General features: G+C 36.8%; 1 protein-coding gene across 5 annotated transcripts in view; it reads right to left on the bottom strand.

Annotated features, from left to right (window-relative positions):
• Positions 1–8,790: 8,790 nt before the first annotated feature.
• The window catches only part of VPS13A (vacuolar protein sorting 13 homolog A), a 267,040-nt gene continuing 255,556 nt past the window's right edge, over positions 8,791–20,274 (bottom strand). For 4 of the 5 annotated variants that reach the window (XM_045882282.3, XM_064578958.1, XM_054509186.2 and 1 more), the window contains 4 exons: positions 16,409–16,494; positions 13,603–13,726; positions 11,208–11,282; positions 8,791–10,182 (listed from right to left, as the gene is read on the bottom strand). In XM_045882282.3, the coding sequence (XP_045738238.1) occupies positions 10,132–10,182; positions 11,208–11,282; positions 13,603–13,726; positions 16,409–16,494 (336 nt within the window). In that variant the 3' untranslated portion in view covers positions 8,791–10,131. Of the gene's footprint in view, positions 10,183–11,207; positions 11,283–13,602; positions 13,727–16,408; positions 16,495–20,274 lie in introns of those variants that run through there. The other variant, XR_010407545.1, reaches the window with a different exon arrangement.

The raw sequence follows: 20,274 nt of genomic DNA, 5'->3' as shown, positions 1-20,274 counted from the left end.
CAAAAACGCCACCACACTAGTTTAATAATATGTATGCCTCTGTATACAGGGGAGAGACCCAGAGAAATGAGTAACTTCCCTATAGGCCAGGCCCTCCCCTTGAGTACCTTCTTCAGCTCAAGATGTTGGGGGAGGAGGAATCACCTATGAGAGGTGAGTAAGGGTGTTGTTAGGATATCAGTACTTTTGAACACCTGACTAGAATTAAGAAACAATACTTGATTACCTATTTTAACCAAAGTGACAAAAGATTTTAAAGGCAAATACAGAAGGTTCCATAGTTGTCAGTGAAACTTGGCTCTTAATATTGAGAAGACTTGTGGTTTTCTTAAGTGATCAAAGACCTGATGATAAAGATAACAGGAAATTTCAGTAAAACACAAAATCTTTTGCTTTCTGGTCAGCTTACTTATCAGGAGCAGACCGACCAAAAGTCTGAGAGAACTCTGTCCTTTTGTTACCAGCTAGACCCCATAGGCCTGACCTTTACTGCCCCCTTGCGTGTACTCACCGGCCTTTGTCCTCCGTTTTCCCTTAGGCTTTTCTTTCCAGTTTGTCTCTTAACTCAGGCAGACGGAAACCGAAACCATCCCTCGGGCAATAGCACAGCAACAGCCCTGATGAGACCTCCAGCAGGCCGGATCACCCAGACCAGTTTGGGCTTAACCCCTGGCTTGCACCTGCACGGATGGACCATGCAGTGACCTCTAGAGTGACCAACAACTACCTTTACCTCATTGTAATACTAAAATCACCGCCTAACAAGGAGCACAAGCCTCATTTACATAACATACAACGTAGCATAGGCATCTCTCCTTAAGGTGCAGGCAGGATCTCAGGCCTGCCTCCACATATGATGGCAAGAGAGCCCTTTTAGAGAAATTTTTTTTTTTTTGAGAGCGAGAGCAAGTGAGCACGTGTCCACGAGCTGGGGAACTGAGGCAGGCTCCATGCCCAGCGCAGAGCCTGATGTGGGGCTCAATCTCACGACCCTGAGATCATGACCTGAGCCGATCAAGAGTCTGATACTTAACCGACTGAGCTACTCCGGTGCCCCCAAGAGATCCCCTTTTTAAAATATTCATCCTAACCCTAAATAAAAGGAGCTCATCCACCCTTGCTCAGGGAGTCACAGTTTTGGAGGTTATTCCCCGTGAACTCCTTTCTTGCTGCAAATAATTTTTACTCTGCGACAACCCAACCTGCGCTAGTGTTTCTCTGTGACTGACCAAGGAGCAAACTCAAGCTGGTTCAGTTACACCTTCAGCAGATTGAAGAAAACTAAGTTCTAGTTTTACGTGCGTATACTACTGATAGTAAAGTTTATCTTTACACATTTATGAATTCATTCCATTTTAGCTAGCTTATTTATACAAGGTTTTCTCTTTCCAACTTTCTATATCCAATTATTTTTCCCTTACTCTCCTCTTTCCCCTTCTGAAACCACTCGTTCTACTCCAGGACACAACTTCTCTTTCCTGTAACAAAAATGCATCTTTGTACCTCATACGTTTTCTTAAACCAAACCACATCTTACTTTGTTTGCATACAAAGAGGTTTTCCTTACTATTTCTAGTAGTTTGAATTACGTATGTTAACTGGTATTCCCAACCCTCTGAAACCTTAATTTCTAGAACTAAGCCATTATCAACTGTAGTTTGGCAAATTTATGAATACATTTCCTAATTTCTAGAAGCACATGCTGCTTCACAGTACAATTTTTCAATGTGGTACAAGATGTTTACTAACAGACCCAAATATGTTTAGTCTCTCCATATTAAGCCAAAAGTAGATAAACCTACATTCAGTAATGTTCCAGTATTTTGTCATATTTGGAAATTTAGACATTCCAATGAATTCCCATCATTTAACTTAGGAAAATTTCATTTATAAACTTTAATCCCACTTAAATCTACTTAATTCACTTGTTCTTAATCATATTGAGATTACTTCTAAAAATTTCATGAGACATTAAGGCCATCATCCTGTTATTTTTCTTGCTGACAAGTTTTGTGACAGAGATAACATGCACTCATTTGACTAATAAACCAGGTACAATAAAAGTTGTACGTCTGCATTACATCCAAAGCTGACAACCCTGAAGACATACCTATTTCAATTAAACCAAATTAAATTAGCTTATATTTACTAAGTATTTTCCCAGATTACATGAACTTGGAAAACATTTGAGTTAGTTTCTATATTTCTGAGTCTAGAAGTGCTTAATTCATGTAAGAAGTTATTTCTGAGCCAATTAAGTAGAGCTGGTTTACAAATTTTGGCAATACCATCTGGAGGTAGAAAAATAGCGTATCTACAACATACATAGACACACACAAACAGATACAAACAGAGACCTTATACCTATCACTAACATTTTTAACTGTGAATCAGGTATAATAACACAACTCAGTAGTTTGTAAAAGAACAGCTGTATCCAAATTGGGTTTCTGGCAGATGGAATGAGTTCATTTACTTATGGCTAACTCAGATGGCTAGGGTTTTTTACCGAGATTTGTGTGGAAGATTTTTTTTTTTTTTTAAATTGTGCCCAATTTCCAAATAGCTCCTTTTTCTCTTCTCATGAGAATCATTGCCTAAAGTCTTCATTTCAAAGAGATGGAGGTAGAAAATGTGTATCAAAGGCACAAGGAAAGTATCCAAGTTGTTTCCAAGGGGTTTGGGGCATATTTGCCTATTATCAGAAGTCTAGAGTAATTAGTATTAAAATTTTTCCTTTTCTTAGATGCAGGACAATTCTATTTCCAATATCCCAATCTTACACAGTATCTGCAAGCATTTTGAGATGAAGAGGGGAGGCTTTGGGACTGGTAAGGATGGATGGACTTTGTATTGCTTCTAGAAATGCATTTCTGGTTTTGTAAAGATTTTTAAGACAAAAGATAGTATTTCTAATTCCTCGAAGTAGGGGAGCCTGAATGATATTATGGGGCTGACATACTCATCCAACTACATTATCTTCAATTTGTTTCTTTATATCATTATTGGGTAAGATTTCCATTCCAACGAAGATGAAAATCAAAAGATTCCTATGTCCAAGAACTTCAGGGTTTAATGCAGTATGCCTTTGTAAAGAGTATATACAGCGTTCAACAAGAACCTTTGAATGTTCTCCTCTCTTGAGTGTATAATCCAACCTTGGATCAATTCACTTTAGGGGGAAAAGACTCTACTATTGCTTTTTATCAGTCACTGAACATCAGAACATCAGCCTTAGCCAATCCATTTCCTGATCATTTGCAGGAAGGCCTGGGAGAAATTCTGGTCACCCATTTCCTCTGGGAGGGGAGTCTGCCCAAGGGGCGGGCTGGCTTATCACTGCAGTATAAACATGGGTGGGAAGAAGACCCCTGAGCAGACAATCAAGGTCCCAGTGAATGGAGTTGTGAATGGCCGCTGATCTACAAATCTGGTAGAATCTTCTGAAAGTGGAGATAACAAGATGAAATTACAAAGCGCTTTTTAATAGAGTCCTTAAGGCTGGATGCTATATTCCTTCACGTCCTCTTCAATTTGATCATTCCACAGATACCAGTAAGACAACCATTTAGATTGAGAACTCTCTAAATTTTTTTTTTCAAATACGGTAAGTCTTTCCAATTCAAAGGATCCATCATCTGGCTATTGATGAGGAGAATCTTTTATTAATCTCCATAGGGACTCAAACCCGTAAGCCTTTTTTTATGGCTTACCGGTGGATAAAGAGGTGCCCCTTTTGGACAGACAAGGGGTATCCAACCCTTTGTTGGAAAAGATGCAGCCCTTAATACGATCCAGAAAGTTCACTCTGAGGGTTAGCATAAGAAAGCAAAGACCTTCCCTTGTCACAGGCAATTAAGAATGATGTAGTGAAAAGATGTCTCGTTTCCCATGAGACACTGCCAGTCCCAGACCTGCTACTCTGTGACCCCAAACACATGCTACTGGAATGGGACTTCCCTGGCACGGAAACAGTGAAGGCTGAGATGACAGGCCCCTTATGGACTGGGAACCCCTGAGATAAACTCCCCTGAGAGCTGGCACAGTGGGATCGAGAGAACACTGCTTCTCCTTTCATGTCTTGGAACCCCGGCCTATTTGGCTGGCTGCCACACTTAAGCTTGCATTCTACTACCACTAGAGGGAAAATGCAAGTATGGCAAGTAGTGGAGACCAGGGAAAGTATTCTCACTGGTCAAAAAACCAAGCTCTCAAGACACAAAAATGAAGGAAAACCTCTGGCCTATCCTTCTCCTCTTTATGACAAATGACACAAAAGAGATAACAAAGCAATGACCATCTCTGGAAGGAAAGGGATCAACAGAAAACAAGGGTACTCGTAACAAAAATCTTTGTACCAGAGTCTCTATACACAAAGAACTGTTCATAGAAATATTTTCTCCTGCTAATGTAAATTTGTAAAGGATGAAGAAGGTGAAATTTTCCCTTCCTCTCTCAACTAGGCACAGAGAGCGAGCTAAGAGAGCTTATGTTGGTAAGACTTCTTACCCTTTGCCAGCTTCTGCCAGTTTTCCAGGATCCTGTCTGCAGGCTCCAGAGGGAGTATGCTGTTTCAGCAAGTCCCATCATGAGTCACCAAACTGTAGGGAAGGAAAAATAATTTTCCCTCTCTCCTTTCTAGGTTCTTGGGTGGGATTCCACCCCTGTAATAAAAGAGACTGACAGGAGAAAAACAGTTTAATAACATATATACCTCCCGTAAACATGGGAGAAACCCAGGAAAACTGAGCAACCCTCTGAAATGGCCCAGCTATCACCTTTTTTCCCCCACACGAGAAAGGAAAAAGGAAAAAAAGACCAAGTTCAACTTCAAGAGGAAGAACTTCACTTTATATAAATGTTGGTGTTTATAAGTTATCGACATAAAAAAAAAAAAGGCATAGACTGTAACAGGCAACTGGGTCAGGAGCCCACATAAGGGGTATAAGGAACACAAAAGTGAAGGAAATACTGCAGCGATGCAGAAATAGATATTTTAAAAATTAATTAACATCATCAATAACCATACTTTTACCAAAGAATAGTTAGCATCCCAAAGAAGCACAGACTATTTGGTCAATAGAAAAATCAGTAAAGAAGTATTTTTAAAGTGCACATTCCCTGAAAAATCCATTTTCATTTGTCATACACATATTCACATACAGAGATCATCATTTTTTAAGAAGTCTATAACAATTTACCCGAACTTGAAACAAGCCCCAGGGCCGATTTCTAATAGTTTGTGTATAAAATTACTGATATCGAGAACATTTCAATGTAATCTACATTTTTGAGTGCTTTCAGCCCCTAGAGAACTTTTGGGTAGCCAATGGAACACCAACAGTATGATGGCCTAATAAGGGATGCGGGGCTTTCCAACATGTTCTAAGTACACTTCTGATTGTTACTTTTTATTGTGGAACTCTCACAGGATTTCTTGTTACAGGACCTCACTAAAAAGGACCCATTATTTAGGTATCAGAGCAATACTTAATGAGTGTTCGGTGACAGGGTTTTCAGATCGATAGATCACATCATAGTGGGTATTAAACTATAATACATATTCATTTGTATTGTATAATAAAAAATTTACACACATATCAAACTATAAAATTTGAAGTTTAACATTTGTTATGTATAGCTCTTTGGGTAACCAAAAGTATCAACTTTTTTTTTTTTGGAAAATGCTATTATGCTTTAAAAAAATAATCCATACTTTTAAAGTAAACTTTTTTTTTTTTTTTTAAATGACATGGCACAACTTATTTTACAAAACAGGAAATAAAGTAAAGAAGATTTCAATTAAAGAAATGTGAAGGAGGTGTGGATAGAGTAGGATCCCACATCTCCTCAGCCCGTGTGCTGGCCTGCTTGCAGAATAACCCTGAAACAGTATTCCTTTACACCAATCGTGGCAGAAAGAAGAGCAGCATGAGCGAAGGTCTGCATTAATAGCTGTATTAGCCAATGACCAAAACCAGAGAGTCAACGAACCATAAAAGTTATAACTGTTTAATACTAACTTGATTGGTCAGCATTAGCAGTCAGGTGTAATTTCAAAAGTATATTTCAAAGCACTGGGTGAATGGCCTCTTTTAAGGCACATGAAGGAGCTACAGGCGATACTGGGTAATAGCACCAAAGAAAGTCAGATTGAATGAATTTTGTCCTGAACCTTGAATAAGGACTGCAGGTTATTTCTACCAGAAATCTACAGAAATGAGGAAATCCAATTATTTCACATCAACTGCACCAACATTTGTATAGCACCCTCCAGAGAACGAGTTCTTTGACCCCTAAAAAAGTGTGACCTGTATCTAAGCTCCCCATTTTTAAGGGCCTTTACCACCTTACAGTGAATCACACCGAAGGTGGACAGAGCAAATTCATAAAAGGAGAGAACTTCTGTCTCCAATCCTAGTAAAATGCTTAGTGGGAGAGAGGTTGAAATATCTCTAGTTAAGAATCTCTAGTTAAAAGCCTGTGGACTTTTTTGGGTGCTGTTTGCAGATCTAACTTTTCTATGCTTTTTCTGGTACCTGAGGGCATCTGATGCACATCAGGAAAGGAAAACATCTTATAAAAAGCAAAACAACAGCCATCCTATCTTCTCACTCAAAAGAAAAAGATGATGCTCACAATCTGAAGATATCCCTGAGTTGTGAATCTGCTCCTCCTTATCTAAGGTCACGCTCCACACAATCCAGATTGTTCCAACAATCAGTGTTTGGCCCGTGCCTCCCACAGCAGTGGTTCTCAAGGTTTTTTGTTTTTGTTTTGTTTTGTTTTTTAACTGCAATTCACAATAGGAAATAACGTTTTATATTACGACTCAGTACACACAGTATATAAACTATTTAGTAAACATCTCAGGAAACAGTATTTAACCTTGTTACATGCAATGTTCTCTTTATTTTCATTTCTATTCCACTTTTAAAATATGCTGGCCTTGAGCTGTGAAATTGGTTTTATGGCCCCACTAATGGGTTAAGACCTACAGTTTAAAAAACACTGTCCTTGAGGATTTTGATTATCTTGAGAAAAGGTAAAAAGCAATGGCTTTGGAACCCAAACAAATTTCTCTCAATTGTGTTGGCAGGAACAGGAAAACATCCAGTTCCAAACGACTACTTCTATCTGCAGTGTATTTGGCACCCAGTTTCAACTCCTATGGGCAAACTAGCCTAGCATCTCCTGTCCCAACCTTTTTAATACAGGGGACTTGGCCTGGCCTGAAGGATCACTTAACACTGGCAAGTGATGACTGAAAATTCAGAAAATACAGCACTATTTTTTTTTTTTATCAGACAGGAATAAAATACTATGATATTTCTAAGAGATAAGCTAGATGCACATATATTCCCTGGGAAAATTTACTGTTATTACCATCATAAAAAAACAAGATAATTATGATGGAAATAATATAAGAAGAAATTCTTACTTATTTGGAGGCCACAGGATAGTTTTTTCATGGGTTAGGATTGTGGAGGAGGGTGGATCAGGGAAGGACTGCCTACAGCAGCTAATGATTATTTAGGGACCAGAAAATAACTTGTCTGTATTAAACTGAACCTGGGGGAAAATCCCAAGCTTTTGCTAACACTAGGGAAGAAGCAGCCAATACATATACAGTAAGAGGGAAGGCAATGGAGAAGTGCACACGCTCTTGGGTTCAGACAGTGTTTTGTAAATGTGAAGAAATCACAGGCTTCTCATTGTACCAGAAATCAAAGTTGCTATTTCTAATGATCACAGTTTTTTGGAGGAGAGTTGGCAGGGAACAGATACTCTGTGCTGGGCTTTACGCAATCATCACGGGCCAGAATAGATGCTGGGCTAGAAATAAGGGGCTGGGGCTACAGCTAACAACACAGGGAAGGGACACAATACCCGGGATCTCATTCCATAACAGCTACCAACCAACCGTGAGAAGCTTAAAGCTCTCAGCCATTAAATGTTAAACAGAATTCAGGAAAGATTATTTTCAAACACAGTAAGATTATGGACTCTGTAATGTTCAAGAAAAAAGAATATAGAATCAAACACATAATTATAAAATGTTATGCTAAAAAGACTCATTATCTAGTTATCTACTGATGTTCCTTATTTAGATAAGACAATCTTCTAAGACAATTGATAAACGACTGCTCTTGGACTTGTGGGTCTTCCAACTATAGAAACAAAGGAAGTGACAGAGGTGTTGATGGGCAGACCACTACTCAAAAATAAGAAAAGATATTTCTAGGTCCTCACTGGTAAGTGAACAACAGGAACCAACAGACAGGCTGGCTTTGCATATGTACCAGTTACTACACCTGCTCCCTGTTGCTCTCCAGAGGACACTTGAAAAATCTTTGCTTACTCTTTTAGGCTTTTCCCCTTTACCATGGAACACCCAAGAAGTTAGGGATCTATATTTTTTTGGAGAATGAAATCATGAAACTGTAGTAGGTAAAGAGGTACTTGGTTAATGGCACTGGACGGAACTCCAGTAAAGCAACATTTCAAATGGGGACAATCTGATGAAAGTTTTCTGGCCACTACTCTTAGTTTTAATTCTAATGTGTGTAAAATTGGAGGAGCTGAGCAATAGAGAAAATGTCGATGTTGCTCTGAACAAAAGTCATCATGGGAGCACGCACTACCATGGGGTATGAAATTTGTCATCTTTTGATTCAATTTATGTTCAGCAAAGAAAAAAACATTCTGGGGGAAACTACTGATAATAAACAATGTGTTTTTATAATCAAAGGAAAATCAGTAGTAGGATTCAGTCAGGAAGAAATAAAATTACAGTCTGGCATGCTGTTTATTTTAGCTTTTACAACAAAGCAAGGGTTTGAGGACCCTGAGAAGAATTTCACAATGACTGACTATACAGCGTCTCCAATCCCAGAAACAGTTTATAATAATTTCATGGCACATACGACATGCATCAAAAACTCTGTATTATTCAATAACTAAGTAAGACACTGCATTATTCTCTTCATGGTTCACAATCGTATATTCATCCCCTTTCACTTGAAAAAGTCCATTAATATTAAAGTACAAGGATCTTGGACAAAAACCAAGAAAAAAAAACCCATGACCTTATTTTTTACTAATGCGCAGCCCATGATTTTTGTCCTGATGAGCTTTTAAAAGTGACTGTCATTTGAATAACTGTAGAGAAAACACAGCAGCAATTCCCAATCTTCTGCCAACAGACACTTTAGGGTACAGACATTTACTTACAAGAAGGGCTGTCTGTTCTGAAGCTTAACTTGTATCTAAGATGGTGGGAATTACATTTATTTCATATTATCAGTGAATGGAAAGTTGGTATTGTTAAGGCTTCAGGGATTTTCCATTAAAGTCAGCAATCTGTTAAAAACGTGACCTGGGTAAACCAAGTAGATCCCATGAAGTTGGCTTGAGGAAGTATTTCTAAGGCTTCAAAGTTCTGAAAGGGGCTTTTCCTTTTTGGGTATAACACTCATTTCTTCCAGCCTTTCTTAAGATAAGATGAGGCTTGAAGGGGTATTATTCAATCTGTATTGTATTATATTATATTAAAAAAGGTTGGTTTTCATAGTCATGCTATGGAAGTATAATTCAAACCTATCCTTTATAAAAAAATAAGGAAAATAATACCAAAATATTTATCTGTAAAAAGAACTTCACGTTTCTAAAGAAACCACCACTAAGGTTCTCTTGATACCACTGAGGTTATGTTTGATTTGATCAATTACCTGTCACTGATTCAGGGAGTCTGAAGTAAGCATGATAGAAGTTTAAAATACAAATGAGAAACATTAAACTTAGCTCCATGAGGGGTGCACAATATGGGTAATTTCTCCATATTGCAGAGAACCACTTGGAGCAAATATTTAAGATTCATAAAAGAAATGTTTCCTTTATAAAGTAATTAGAATTTTAACCAGATGCATGATTCAAGTTAGAAAACCAAATGGATCCCCAATGAGTTGAAATATTTTAATCACATAATTGTTTTACCTGATTGCAACCAATTTTTTGGTTTTTTTAGTACTTGAAATTACTTTTGTACTATACTTCCCAAACTGGTTTTGGAAGGTACAAGGTTGAAACTCTAATGATTTATTGCTGTGTCTCTTCAGGCAGTATTCTCCATCAGAATCTCGGGGAAGGTTCTCTTGCTTCTTCTAGTTTTGTGAGGATCCACTGTTGTGGAGAAATAAACCAACATTTGCTTATTTCAAGAACTTGCAATGAAACCCAAAATGTAATGAATGTAAATTTAGAAGTTGGCTTTCTAGTTTGGTTAGGTGTATACTCATGGCCAATAATTAAATTCACCCTGCATAAGACATCATTCACCTCAGTTAAATAGCCCAGAATTTCAGAGACAGTGCTACCAGGTTTGATTTAACAATAAGAATGTTTTTCTAAGGTCTTTGGACTTGAATGTTCATCTTCAGAATAAGTAAAATAAACCATCTTGAGAGAGAAGGGTAATTTGGCAGCTGGCTGAATAACCGTGGCATAGCTGAAAACCATCTGTGCCAACTTTCTTCTGACAGATGTCAATTCTGTATCACAAACCTTCATGATTCTATATATAGGATTCTACTGATGGAAGCAGGAATAATTACATGTAATTCTACAGTGGCTAGCAGCATAGCAACCTTCGTGAGTATTTTAGGTATTCTCATGATATAGATCTTTTCTATTTTGAAAGGCTTTGAAATTGCAAAATAAAATGCAAATATAATGCAAAACTCCCTACCAACAATGTCTATTATCACAGGGGCTGTGTGACGTATGAAAGCCCTGGAGGCGATATTAGGGTTATCCCATTATGAGAAGCTTCAACAGAGGAATATGCGCTTCTATTAATGTAAGAAGAACTTAGTGGGACTGTCTCTAAGATAAACAGAAAATGAGAACTGAGCCCAGTAGTCTTCTCTGGATGTTTCTGGCACAGCAGGAAGATTAAAAACAAGCCTTCTGGGATAAAATAACATGGTGACAGAGATTAAATGAAAAACATATTACAGAGAAACTGAGAAAGGTGGTAATGAAAAACAGTTTTGAGGAAATGTTATCTAGTTGCATATACTAAAACTGTAAAAACACAAAAACAAAATTAAAAGCAAAACTTATCTGCCTTAGAAAACAGTCCAACTTATTACATGGCTTTGAAATGAGAAGCTGCTGTTTAAGTAAAAGAGATTCATTATATTTACCCTAGCATCCTCTGGGGTCTTGAAGTTAATTATTTTTCCAAACTCTTTGGCATGAAACACAGACTTCACCCGTTCCTATAAACAGAGTAACTTCATTAAAATGAAAATCCAGTTGTAGACATAGGATTTAAAAAATGCCAGAGTTTTATAATTCTGTGCTTAAAGTATCCACCTTACACAAATTATATACCTTTTTAAAAAAGGCAAAAATGAAGAACCAAGAAGAATCAAATACAAATGGAAAAAAAAAAAAAAGACTAAATTCTAACATATCCATTATCATTAAGCTTAAGTTAAAAAGCTTTGAGATTTCACTTGCCAAAGCCATACAGGGTTTATGCAAAGGATGAGGAGGTAAATCAGAGCAGTGTTTTCCCCTCCAAATAGTTTCACAGATAGTTCTTGGTATCTGGCCATGAAATTAAGATGAGTTCAGTTAAAAAATAAATTAATAGACACGTGTGTTGGATAGGGGTGTGTGTATGTATGTAACTTCTGACATTTTAAATCAGTCATGTAATAAGAATGTAGCTTAAGCTTAACGCCCTCTACTTTTTTTTTTGATTGTCCCCCACTTTTTACACTCCTCTGGTATTCTGTTCAGTGTTTGTGGGGAGAGCTAAAGGTGGATAGTAAGCATGAGAGGGACAAACAGAAATAACAGGACTAATGAGGAGTAGGGTGATGTTTACCTCTATTAACTACGGGCAGAGCTATAGAGGAAGCAATGTGAGGGTCTCTAGGTAATTCAAACAACCATGTAAATACGGACTCTAGAAGATATCAGATTCTTTTACTTAAAAAAAAAAGGGGGGGGGTATTTGCTGATAAAAGGGTTCAAGAAAAGGTAGAAGGGAAAGAAACCAAGAAGGTAAGAAGAAGTTTAGCTTTGGAGAGAGAAAAAGGTATGAAAAAAGCCAGGAAAGCAGCACAGGCTAGAGCAGAAGGTAATAGCCACTACCCATTATTTTGCATAAGGCCACGGGGCCTTTCATTTTCTGAGTGAATCAGAGCAATTCTCAATGTGTAAGATGGTCTAAGATCCTCAAGAACAAATAGCCAGTCTACTCAGGAGCTTCCTGTGTGTTTGCAATGAGTGTTAAGACTAGAGACGTGATCTTTAATGGTTAAACGCAAGACCCTGGGGCAGTTCTGTTCTACAGGCTAACCCACAAAACATCTGTTCTGCCGGCCTGTGTCTAGTGCCTCTTGCTGCAGCAATAACTTTTTCAGTCTCCTTTGGGTAACTATTTCTCACCTTCTCTCACTCCAAATACTTCAGATAGAGCTGACCCACCCTTCTTGGAAGCCCCATGGTGATCCCCTGACCCTCACCTGGCCATATGGCACATACCAGCTCTCTGACCAAAGTGACTGGCTCAGGAATGGGCATGTGACCAGAGGTGGCCCAGTGAGACCCAGGGAGAAGCTTTCATGTTGCTGAGCTAGTAGGATATAAACCTGGAACTTCTGCTGGCTGGCTTGACAATGAAGCCAACACTGAAGAAAGTAGAACCTAGAAGTGGGGGTGGCGAAGAAGGAGAGCATGAAGGAGGAGAGGAAGGGAGAGAGAGTAACTGCTAACGACACCATTGGAGCATATCTAAACTAGCGGATATAGACTTAAGACTTTCAGTTACAGGAGCCAATTAAAGCCCTCAAAATCAAAAAAAAAAAAAAAAAAACGAAGAACAAGACTTAACTTGGGTTGTATCATTTACAATATTTCCTACTAATACAGCCAGTGCCAAAGTGCCCCTACACAAAGGTATCTGGTCAAATACCTTGAGGCCAAATACCTTATATTTCTTTATATCGCTTATAATACCTTGTGCAATCTTTAAAACTTATAATGGATACTGAGAATCTGTTGATTTGCCAAATGACTAGCAATTCATATCTACATCCAAGTATCAGGCACCATGCTAGTAATCAATGCAGAGTGAGAAATGGTCTCTGCCTTCAATATTATAATGGAATTGGGAAGTTAGTATCTATAAAAAGAAAAAGAAGTTCCAGTAACTGTCTTAGAGAGGTTACTTTTCAAGTGTCGTTTCTTAAGATTTTCAGGGAAAAGCATTTTGTATGGAACTGCTAGGGATTCTGAGGTATACAAATGATTTTCTCATTTTTGTGTCGTGGACAGCAGTGAGAAATTGGGGGTTCTAGAAAGTGAAGACCCAGGAAAATTGTTGTCAATGCAATAGCACATAAAGTCGCGTATTTTTTCTTGGCCTAACTTGCTTTTCTTCAAGCCTGAATAAGACAGGGGGTGTAAAGGAAAACCACAGTAAGATAAAGCAATGTCTATGAAAGAGATGGGAAAATTATAAAGAGCACCATTTCAATGCGTTATTTTCAGTTCCAGGTTTTCAAAAAAATCTATTCAACATACCTTTGCTTCAATGCGTAATCTCCTCCCGTGAACAATGAATGGCTCTTTGGTAAACTCATCAAAACTGTACTGCCACTCACATGTAAGCTGTCCAAATGTTCCTTTTGTTACAAACAATACACCACTGGGGAAAAAAAAGAATCCACTGTAGAAATAAAAGCACTTATGTCCAATAATATAATAGCAAGATATACATTCACTGCAAGTGCACATAAAACATTAACCAAGAGAGACTATATTCTGAGTCATAAAAAACCTTAAGGAATATAGAAGAACTGAAATCACACAAAGTACATCCTCTGATCATAATGAAATTAAACGAGAAACTAGGAGCAGAAGAGTATTTCTAAATGCTAGGAAATTAGCATACTATTATATAATCCATACTATAATATAATCCATGTTATATAATCAAACAATCTCAGAAGAAATTAGAAAATATCTTGAAGTGAATGAGAATGAAAATGTAACACAAAATAGCAAAATCTGTGGGATGTAACTAAAGCAATGCTTAGTGGGAAATTTATAGCACAACGTACTTATGTTAGAAAAAATGAATGTACTTCTAGAATATGTAAGGCACTTTATACACAATAGAAAAAAATTGACAGAACCTATTATTAGCTAATATCTTGGAGAACTTTCATGTAATTAAGGCTTTAGAATGTTTTTATTACCAAGGCTCCATGCAATAGGCTTACCAACCTACCTTAAAAAAGGCTTTTTAAAATTAATTCATGCTTTCCCATCTTAAGAAGAAAAAAAATCAAATGAAAAATGCATTCTATTATACTTCTACTTAATCCTTCCTTCAAAGGCCTTTACTTTCCCAGTTCTTTCTGGTCGAAGCATCAATTCTAGGTGCAACCAGATGTTTTTTTTTTTTAAGTAATACATAAAGTCAAGGGATTGCGTTAAAGAGCTGGCTCCTGGCTGGAACAAGCTAATCAGGACTTACATCTCTCACTTCAATCTTTTTTTTTTTTTTTTTAAAGATTTTATTTATTTATTTGATAGGGAGAGAGCAAGAGCAGGAACACAAGCAGAGGAAAGTGGGAGAGGGAGAGGGAGAAGGCTTCCCGCCGAGCAAGGAGCCCGATGCGGGGCTTGATCCCAGGACCCCGGGATCATGACCTGAGCCGAAGGCAGACACTTAACGACTGAGCCACCTAGGTGCCCCTCTCTTCAATCATCTGTCTCTGATCCCCTCTTTCACCAATCCTGGATTACAGGGACTGTTCGAACAAACCTACTGGTGCTCCCGCACATCTTCAACCACATAAAAAATCTAAGATAGGCTAATTTTGTAGCAGGCACCTGGTACTCTCCCCGTTCCCCCACTCAAAGACCCTTTAATCCTCAAATCTGAAACTTGGAAAGAAAGGAAATGCTAAGTATGAATACCACCTTTCAGTCAACTACAAGTCACTTCCCTTACTTTATCAAGGTTTATAGGACTTCCTTTAAAGAGGTCTACTGTGTTGAGGTCAGTTTTTAAATGTTGCAAACTAAATTGTAAACTATTAAATTTTGCAACTGACTCTTGTTTAACTCTGATGAGTCACACTTCACGCAGTCAATGGGAGAGAGGGTTAATAAAAACATGACTGAAAATCGCTATGAACAGAAAGGGCTGCTGAAGGACTGCCCCAATTATAAAAGCTTATTAACAACTTAAATGTAAAATATAGTACATACTTCTAAATGAACGCTAAGCAGTTCTTTACAAATTAAGAAAGATATCCATATGCTGATATCGACATAGATCTAAAGCAAAAAATTAAAGCAAAGTACAGAATGATACATGTAACAGATTTCCATTTACGTTAAGATATACATGCATGATGCTTGTATACTTACAGAATATTTCAAGAAGGAAACAAGTAAAAGTGGTTACCTCTGGGGCAGGAAAAAGAGGGACTGGTATCTGGGATGGAATGAAGACTAACTTTACATGTGTATCTTCTAATACTGTGCGAATTTTCTATTCTGTGTTACTTTTTAAATAAAAAAATTACATAGTGTTGTAAATTTTAGACTCAGAAATGATTAGGACGAAAAACATTAGAAATGACTGCTAAGTTCAACAGGGAGTTTGAACTAACAAGATGTTACTATAACTTCACCTTTTCGATAGTGAACAAAACCACATAGGCTTATTTACCACTCCTTTCTATTCAGCCACAACCTCTGTCCTTCAGGCACATTTTTCACTCTGTGCCATCCATCCAGAAATCCCCATTTTAATACTGCACCAGCTCATTCTTTTTCTCAGCTTAACAAGGACTCCTGCAAAAACTAGCCCCTCTGAGGCTGTGTATTTTTACATGTACTTCTGTCTATAGTCTACTTGAGGATTTGGCTGTAGCTGGGAGTACCCATGTAAGAACTGATCTGTCTACAATGGTGTATGTACTTACATGAGTGAATTTCCTGCATGCTAATGAATAGATAAGATATCACCAGAAGATTTCTGGGGTAATCTGAAATTGTGTACTTTTTCAGAAGGGGAAGAAATGGTAGTGTGAGGATAGTTTTATGGGAATTTCTGTATTATTCATATTGGTTGAAAAAATACGAAGTTATTTATGTTTGTGCATGGCTCAATGCATTTATCTGTATGCACGCACAAAGCTAAATATGAGTTTATGTAAGGTTTTTGGTACAAAGCTTGTAGAGCAAAAGGACCAGAGTTAGCAGGAATCAGTGTGACTATCTGCAACAAATGATGAATGTCAACTGCTTCTCTTCATGAGTGGCTTCTCAGTTAACCTCTCATTAAATTACATTCGAGAAAGAAAGTTACCTTTTAGTTATCATTAACATATCTGTTTTATTGATCATGACATGGGTAAAATACTTGTATTTTGCAAATCTCCCATTTTCCATGACCTAAAAAAGGTGAGAGAGAGAATTTCATTATTATTTCTATTCTAATGCAACTAATGCACTGCGATCCTCTAGAAGCCATTTCTCAGTGGGGGCAAGTTATTAACATACTTATACAGTAAATATATCATCATAAAATTGAATATTCACAAAATTATTGCTGCTTCCTTTTTAAAAGCACCTTTTTGCACTGCTTTATTCAAGATGACTCAATTGCAGCTATGCCAATCATTAATGCTGGATTTTTAGAAGATATTGTTATTACCTACAAAATTTAAATTGAACATTAAAGTTACTATTAAATTAGCACATTCATTTTATCCTAGAAAACGTAATCATACTTGATCACATCTGTACAAAAACACATGCTAACACATATTTACATGTATGTATCAGATAAATTCGTATTAGTCCCATCTTGCATCTTCCCTGGAATTTTCATATCTGCCTTACAAACATGCTTTTCTTTGCCAATCTTATAACTCATTCAAAAATAAGGAGCAGAGTGTTTCTGGACAAACATGGAACTCCAGGACCTAACTAGCTTATGCAACAACCTTTATTTTCAAGACTGATGAAACATGGTCTATCCATGACATTGTCAACAATTCTTTTTCCCCGAAAATATAAAAAAATATATATAAACAAATTACACTTATCATTTTTAATTCTGTTCTAAATACTATTTGGTCTGAGGATAGAGTTACTTTGGTTATTTAAAATATGTAGTAGGCTAGAATACTATTTTTTAAAGGCAAACAATGTAATCGTGACTAAGATCCCTCAATAGGAAGTATGTTAAAAATTTAGCCAAAATGTTAAATCTCCTCAAGAAATTCCAAAAGAGATATAAAGATTTTAGAAAACTGTGTTCCATGAGGCTATATCCAAAAACTAAAAATATTTAGCTTAGAAGAAAGCTAACAAGTGACTTCATAATAATCTTAGTAGAAAAAGCTATCATAGTTGTCTTCATTTTATGGGAGACGAAGTTAAAAAAAAAAAAAAAAAAGCAGTGACTACAACAGCAGGATGAGGCATACAGATTAACTCCATGGAAGAATTTTTTAACTTCAAAGATGATGATACTGAAAAAAAGAGTATCTTTACTATTTGCTCTAGTAGGTAAGGCAAGTAAACACAAATTCCTTGAGTAACAAAAAAGGGATATAAGCACAGATTCAAAAGAAATAAGAATTATTAGATAACAAATTATGCAAATAAACTTGAAAAACTAGGTGAAGTGGGCCATGCTTTAAGAAAATATAAATTATTGAGAAAGAAGTATCAAAATTGCAGAGGAAAAGTAGAAATTTTTTGCAGATGATAGTATTGTCTGGAAAACCCAAGTACATAAACCCAGTAACTTTATAAACATACTATCAAACTGAAAGGTGGAAGGAAAAATTGTTTACAAGAGTAATAAAAAAGATAAATACTTATGCACAGTTTAACAACATGCAGAATTTATGTGATATGCTATTTTATTGAGGGGAATAATGGAAAATTTAAAATGGAAATCCCTATCATATTACTAGATAGAAAAATTCATTACAATGATGGTGTTATTCTCTCTCCCCAGCCCCAATTTTTACACACCCCCCCATGTGATCCCAAGATGGCGTGTGTTAGTTTGTTTTGGGGGCAAGAGACGGAAGTGTTTTAACAAAATTATACTAAAATTTATTAGGAAAAAAGGCGATAATATCCAATAAATTTTTTTTTAAAGATTTTTATTTATTTAACAGAGAGAGAGAGCGCACAAGCAGGCAGAGCGGCAGACAGAGGGAGAGGGAGAAGCAGGCTCCCCGCTGAGCAGGGAGCCCGATGCGGGGCTCGATCCCAGCACCCCGAGATCATGACCTGAGCCAAAGGCAGCCGCTTAACTGATTGAGCCACCCAGGCGCCCCCCAATAAATTTTAAAAGATGAAAGAAAAGAGAACTATCCTAGCAGACAGTAACACAAGTTACAAGCTGCAGGAGTGGAACAGTTTGGTGCTACTTGAAGTTATATATAGACGTATCAGTAGCAACAATACAGAGTCCAGAAATAAATGCACACTAGGACTTTATAAAATCCTATATATCCAAAAATAGGAATATATAAAATCAAGACTGCATTTTAAATTACGGGGGAAAAGCATGTTTTAGTAAGGGGTGTTTCAGGCAACTTGTTGGCTAAAGCCGGGTCCCTACTTCTCTCTATACCAAATTAATTCCACATGGATCACTGATTTAAGCATACAAAATGAAACTAAAGAATTACTAGAAAAAGTAACATTTTAAAAAATAATCTTTAAGTGAGAAAGCCTTACATATAAAACACAAAGCCGATAAAACAATGTAAAAAAAAAATTAAGTACATGGAAATTAAACACTATGTAGTGGCAAAACAGTAAGCAAATAAATAGATACAAAGTAAATAACAACATAAAAATCACAGAATTGGGAAAATATCTGCCAATACAGCGATATGGAGCTAATTTCATAACACAGAGGAATATGAATAAATCAATAGAAAACTGAGTAAACCAAGAGGAAAATGTGTCACAAGTTTATGAACAGATAGTTCAGCAAAACACAAAATCTGACCAATAAACATATGAGAAAATGTTCAACTTAACTCAAAATCGAGAAAATGCAGATCAACTAAAAGTACTCATGAAGTCAAGAATTCGACTGCTAAGATTTTAACTTATGCAAAAGTATGCCAAGATATATATATACACAGAAATCTTCACAGTAATACTATGTTAAAATAAAAATATCTAAATGTTCATTAAAGGGGGCTGTTTAAATTAATTATAGCACAGTCATACAATGGGACATTATGCGGTCATGAAAAAAAAGGGCAGATGTGCATACTGGTATCAAAGATGTGCAGATATACTCAGTGAAAAGAAATTAAATTACTGGGAATGAATGGCGTGGGGACTAGAAACACATTCATGTATACTTCCTTATATATCCATAGAAGTATCTGGGAGGATTGGTGGTAACACACTAATAGCACTTATCTCTGGGCTTGAAAAGGATAATAGTGGGGGCAGAAGTGGTTTCATTTTTAATTTTACAAACTTTTGTTTCAGTTATTTTTTGTGTTTGAAAACAAATTAGCTTAAAAGTATTTATTTTCTTTTGTTCTACATAACCAAGTTGAAAAAATCAAAAGTACAAATGTTGATCTCCTCAAGAACATCACTACTACCAGGAGTCAAGAGTCCACATGCCCCATTAATAGACCACAGTCTTTTTTTTTTTTTTTTTTAAGATTTTATTTATTTATTTGAGACAGAGAGAATGAGAGACAGAGAGCATGAGAGGGAGAAGCAGACTCCCTGCCGAGCAGGGAGCCCGATGTGGGACTCGATCCAGGGACTCCAGGATCATGACCTGAGTCGAAGGCAGTTGCTTAACCAACTGAGCCACCCAGGCGCCCTAGACCACAGTCTTCAAACAGCTTAAAAGCTATGGTTTACCTCTAAATACCTAGCTTCTATTTCAATACTGTTTTAAATTTGGGCATTGCAGATGACCCTGATTCTCATCATTTTTCACTTTTCAGATCCAACTTAAAGAAAATCTAACCTCTTTATATAAGCAATTAAACCAATGTCAATAGTCTCAATAGTACCAATAGAAATAAAAGCTAAAAATCTCAAAAAAAAAAAAAAAAAGTCATTCACACAATGTTTTTGGAGTTCACCAAAAACCTTAAATGCAACACTTGAAAGATGACTGGGACATTATGGTCATAGTAGTCTACTTTGAAACATACAATG

Source organism: Mirounga angustirostris, unplaced genomic scaffold (genome assembly GCF_029215605.1).
Source record: "Mirounga angustirostris isolate CCGP_5_RB_7025 unplaced genomic scaffold, mMirAng1.0.hap1 SCAF_15, whole genome shotgun sequence".
NCBI lineage: Eukaryota > Metazoa > Chordata > Mammalia > Carnivora > Phocidae > Mirounga > Mirounga angustirostris.
This window is presented reverse-complemented; position numbering and strand designations above follow the sequence as displayed.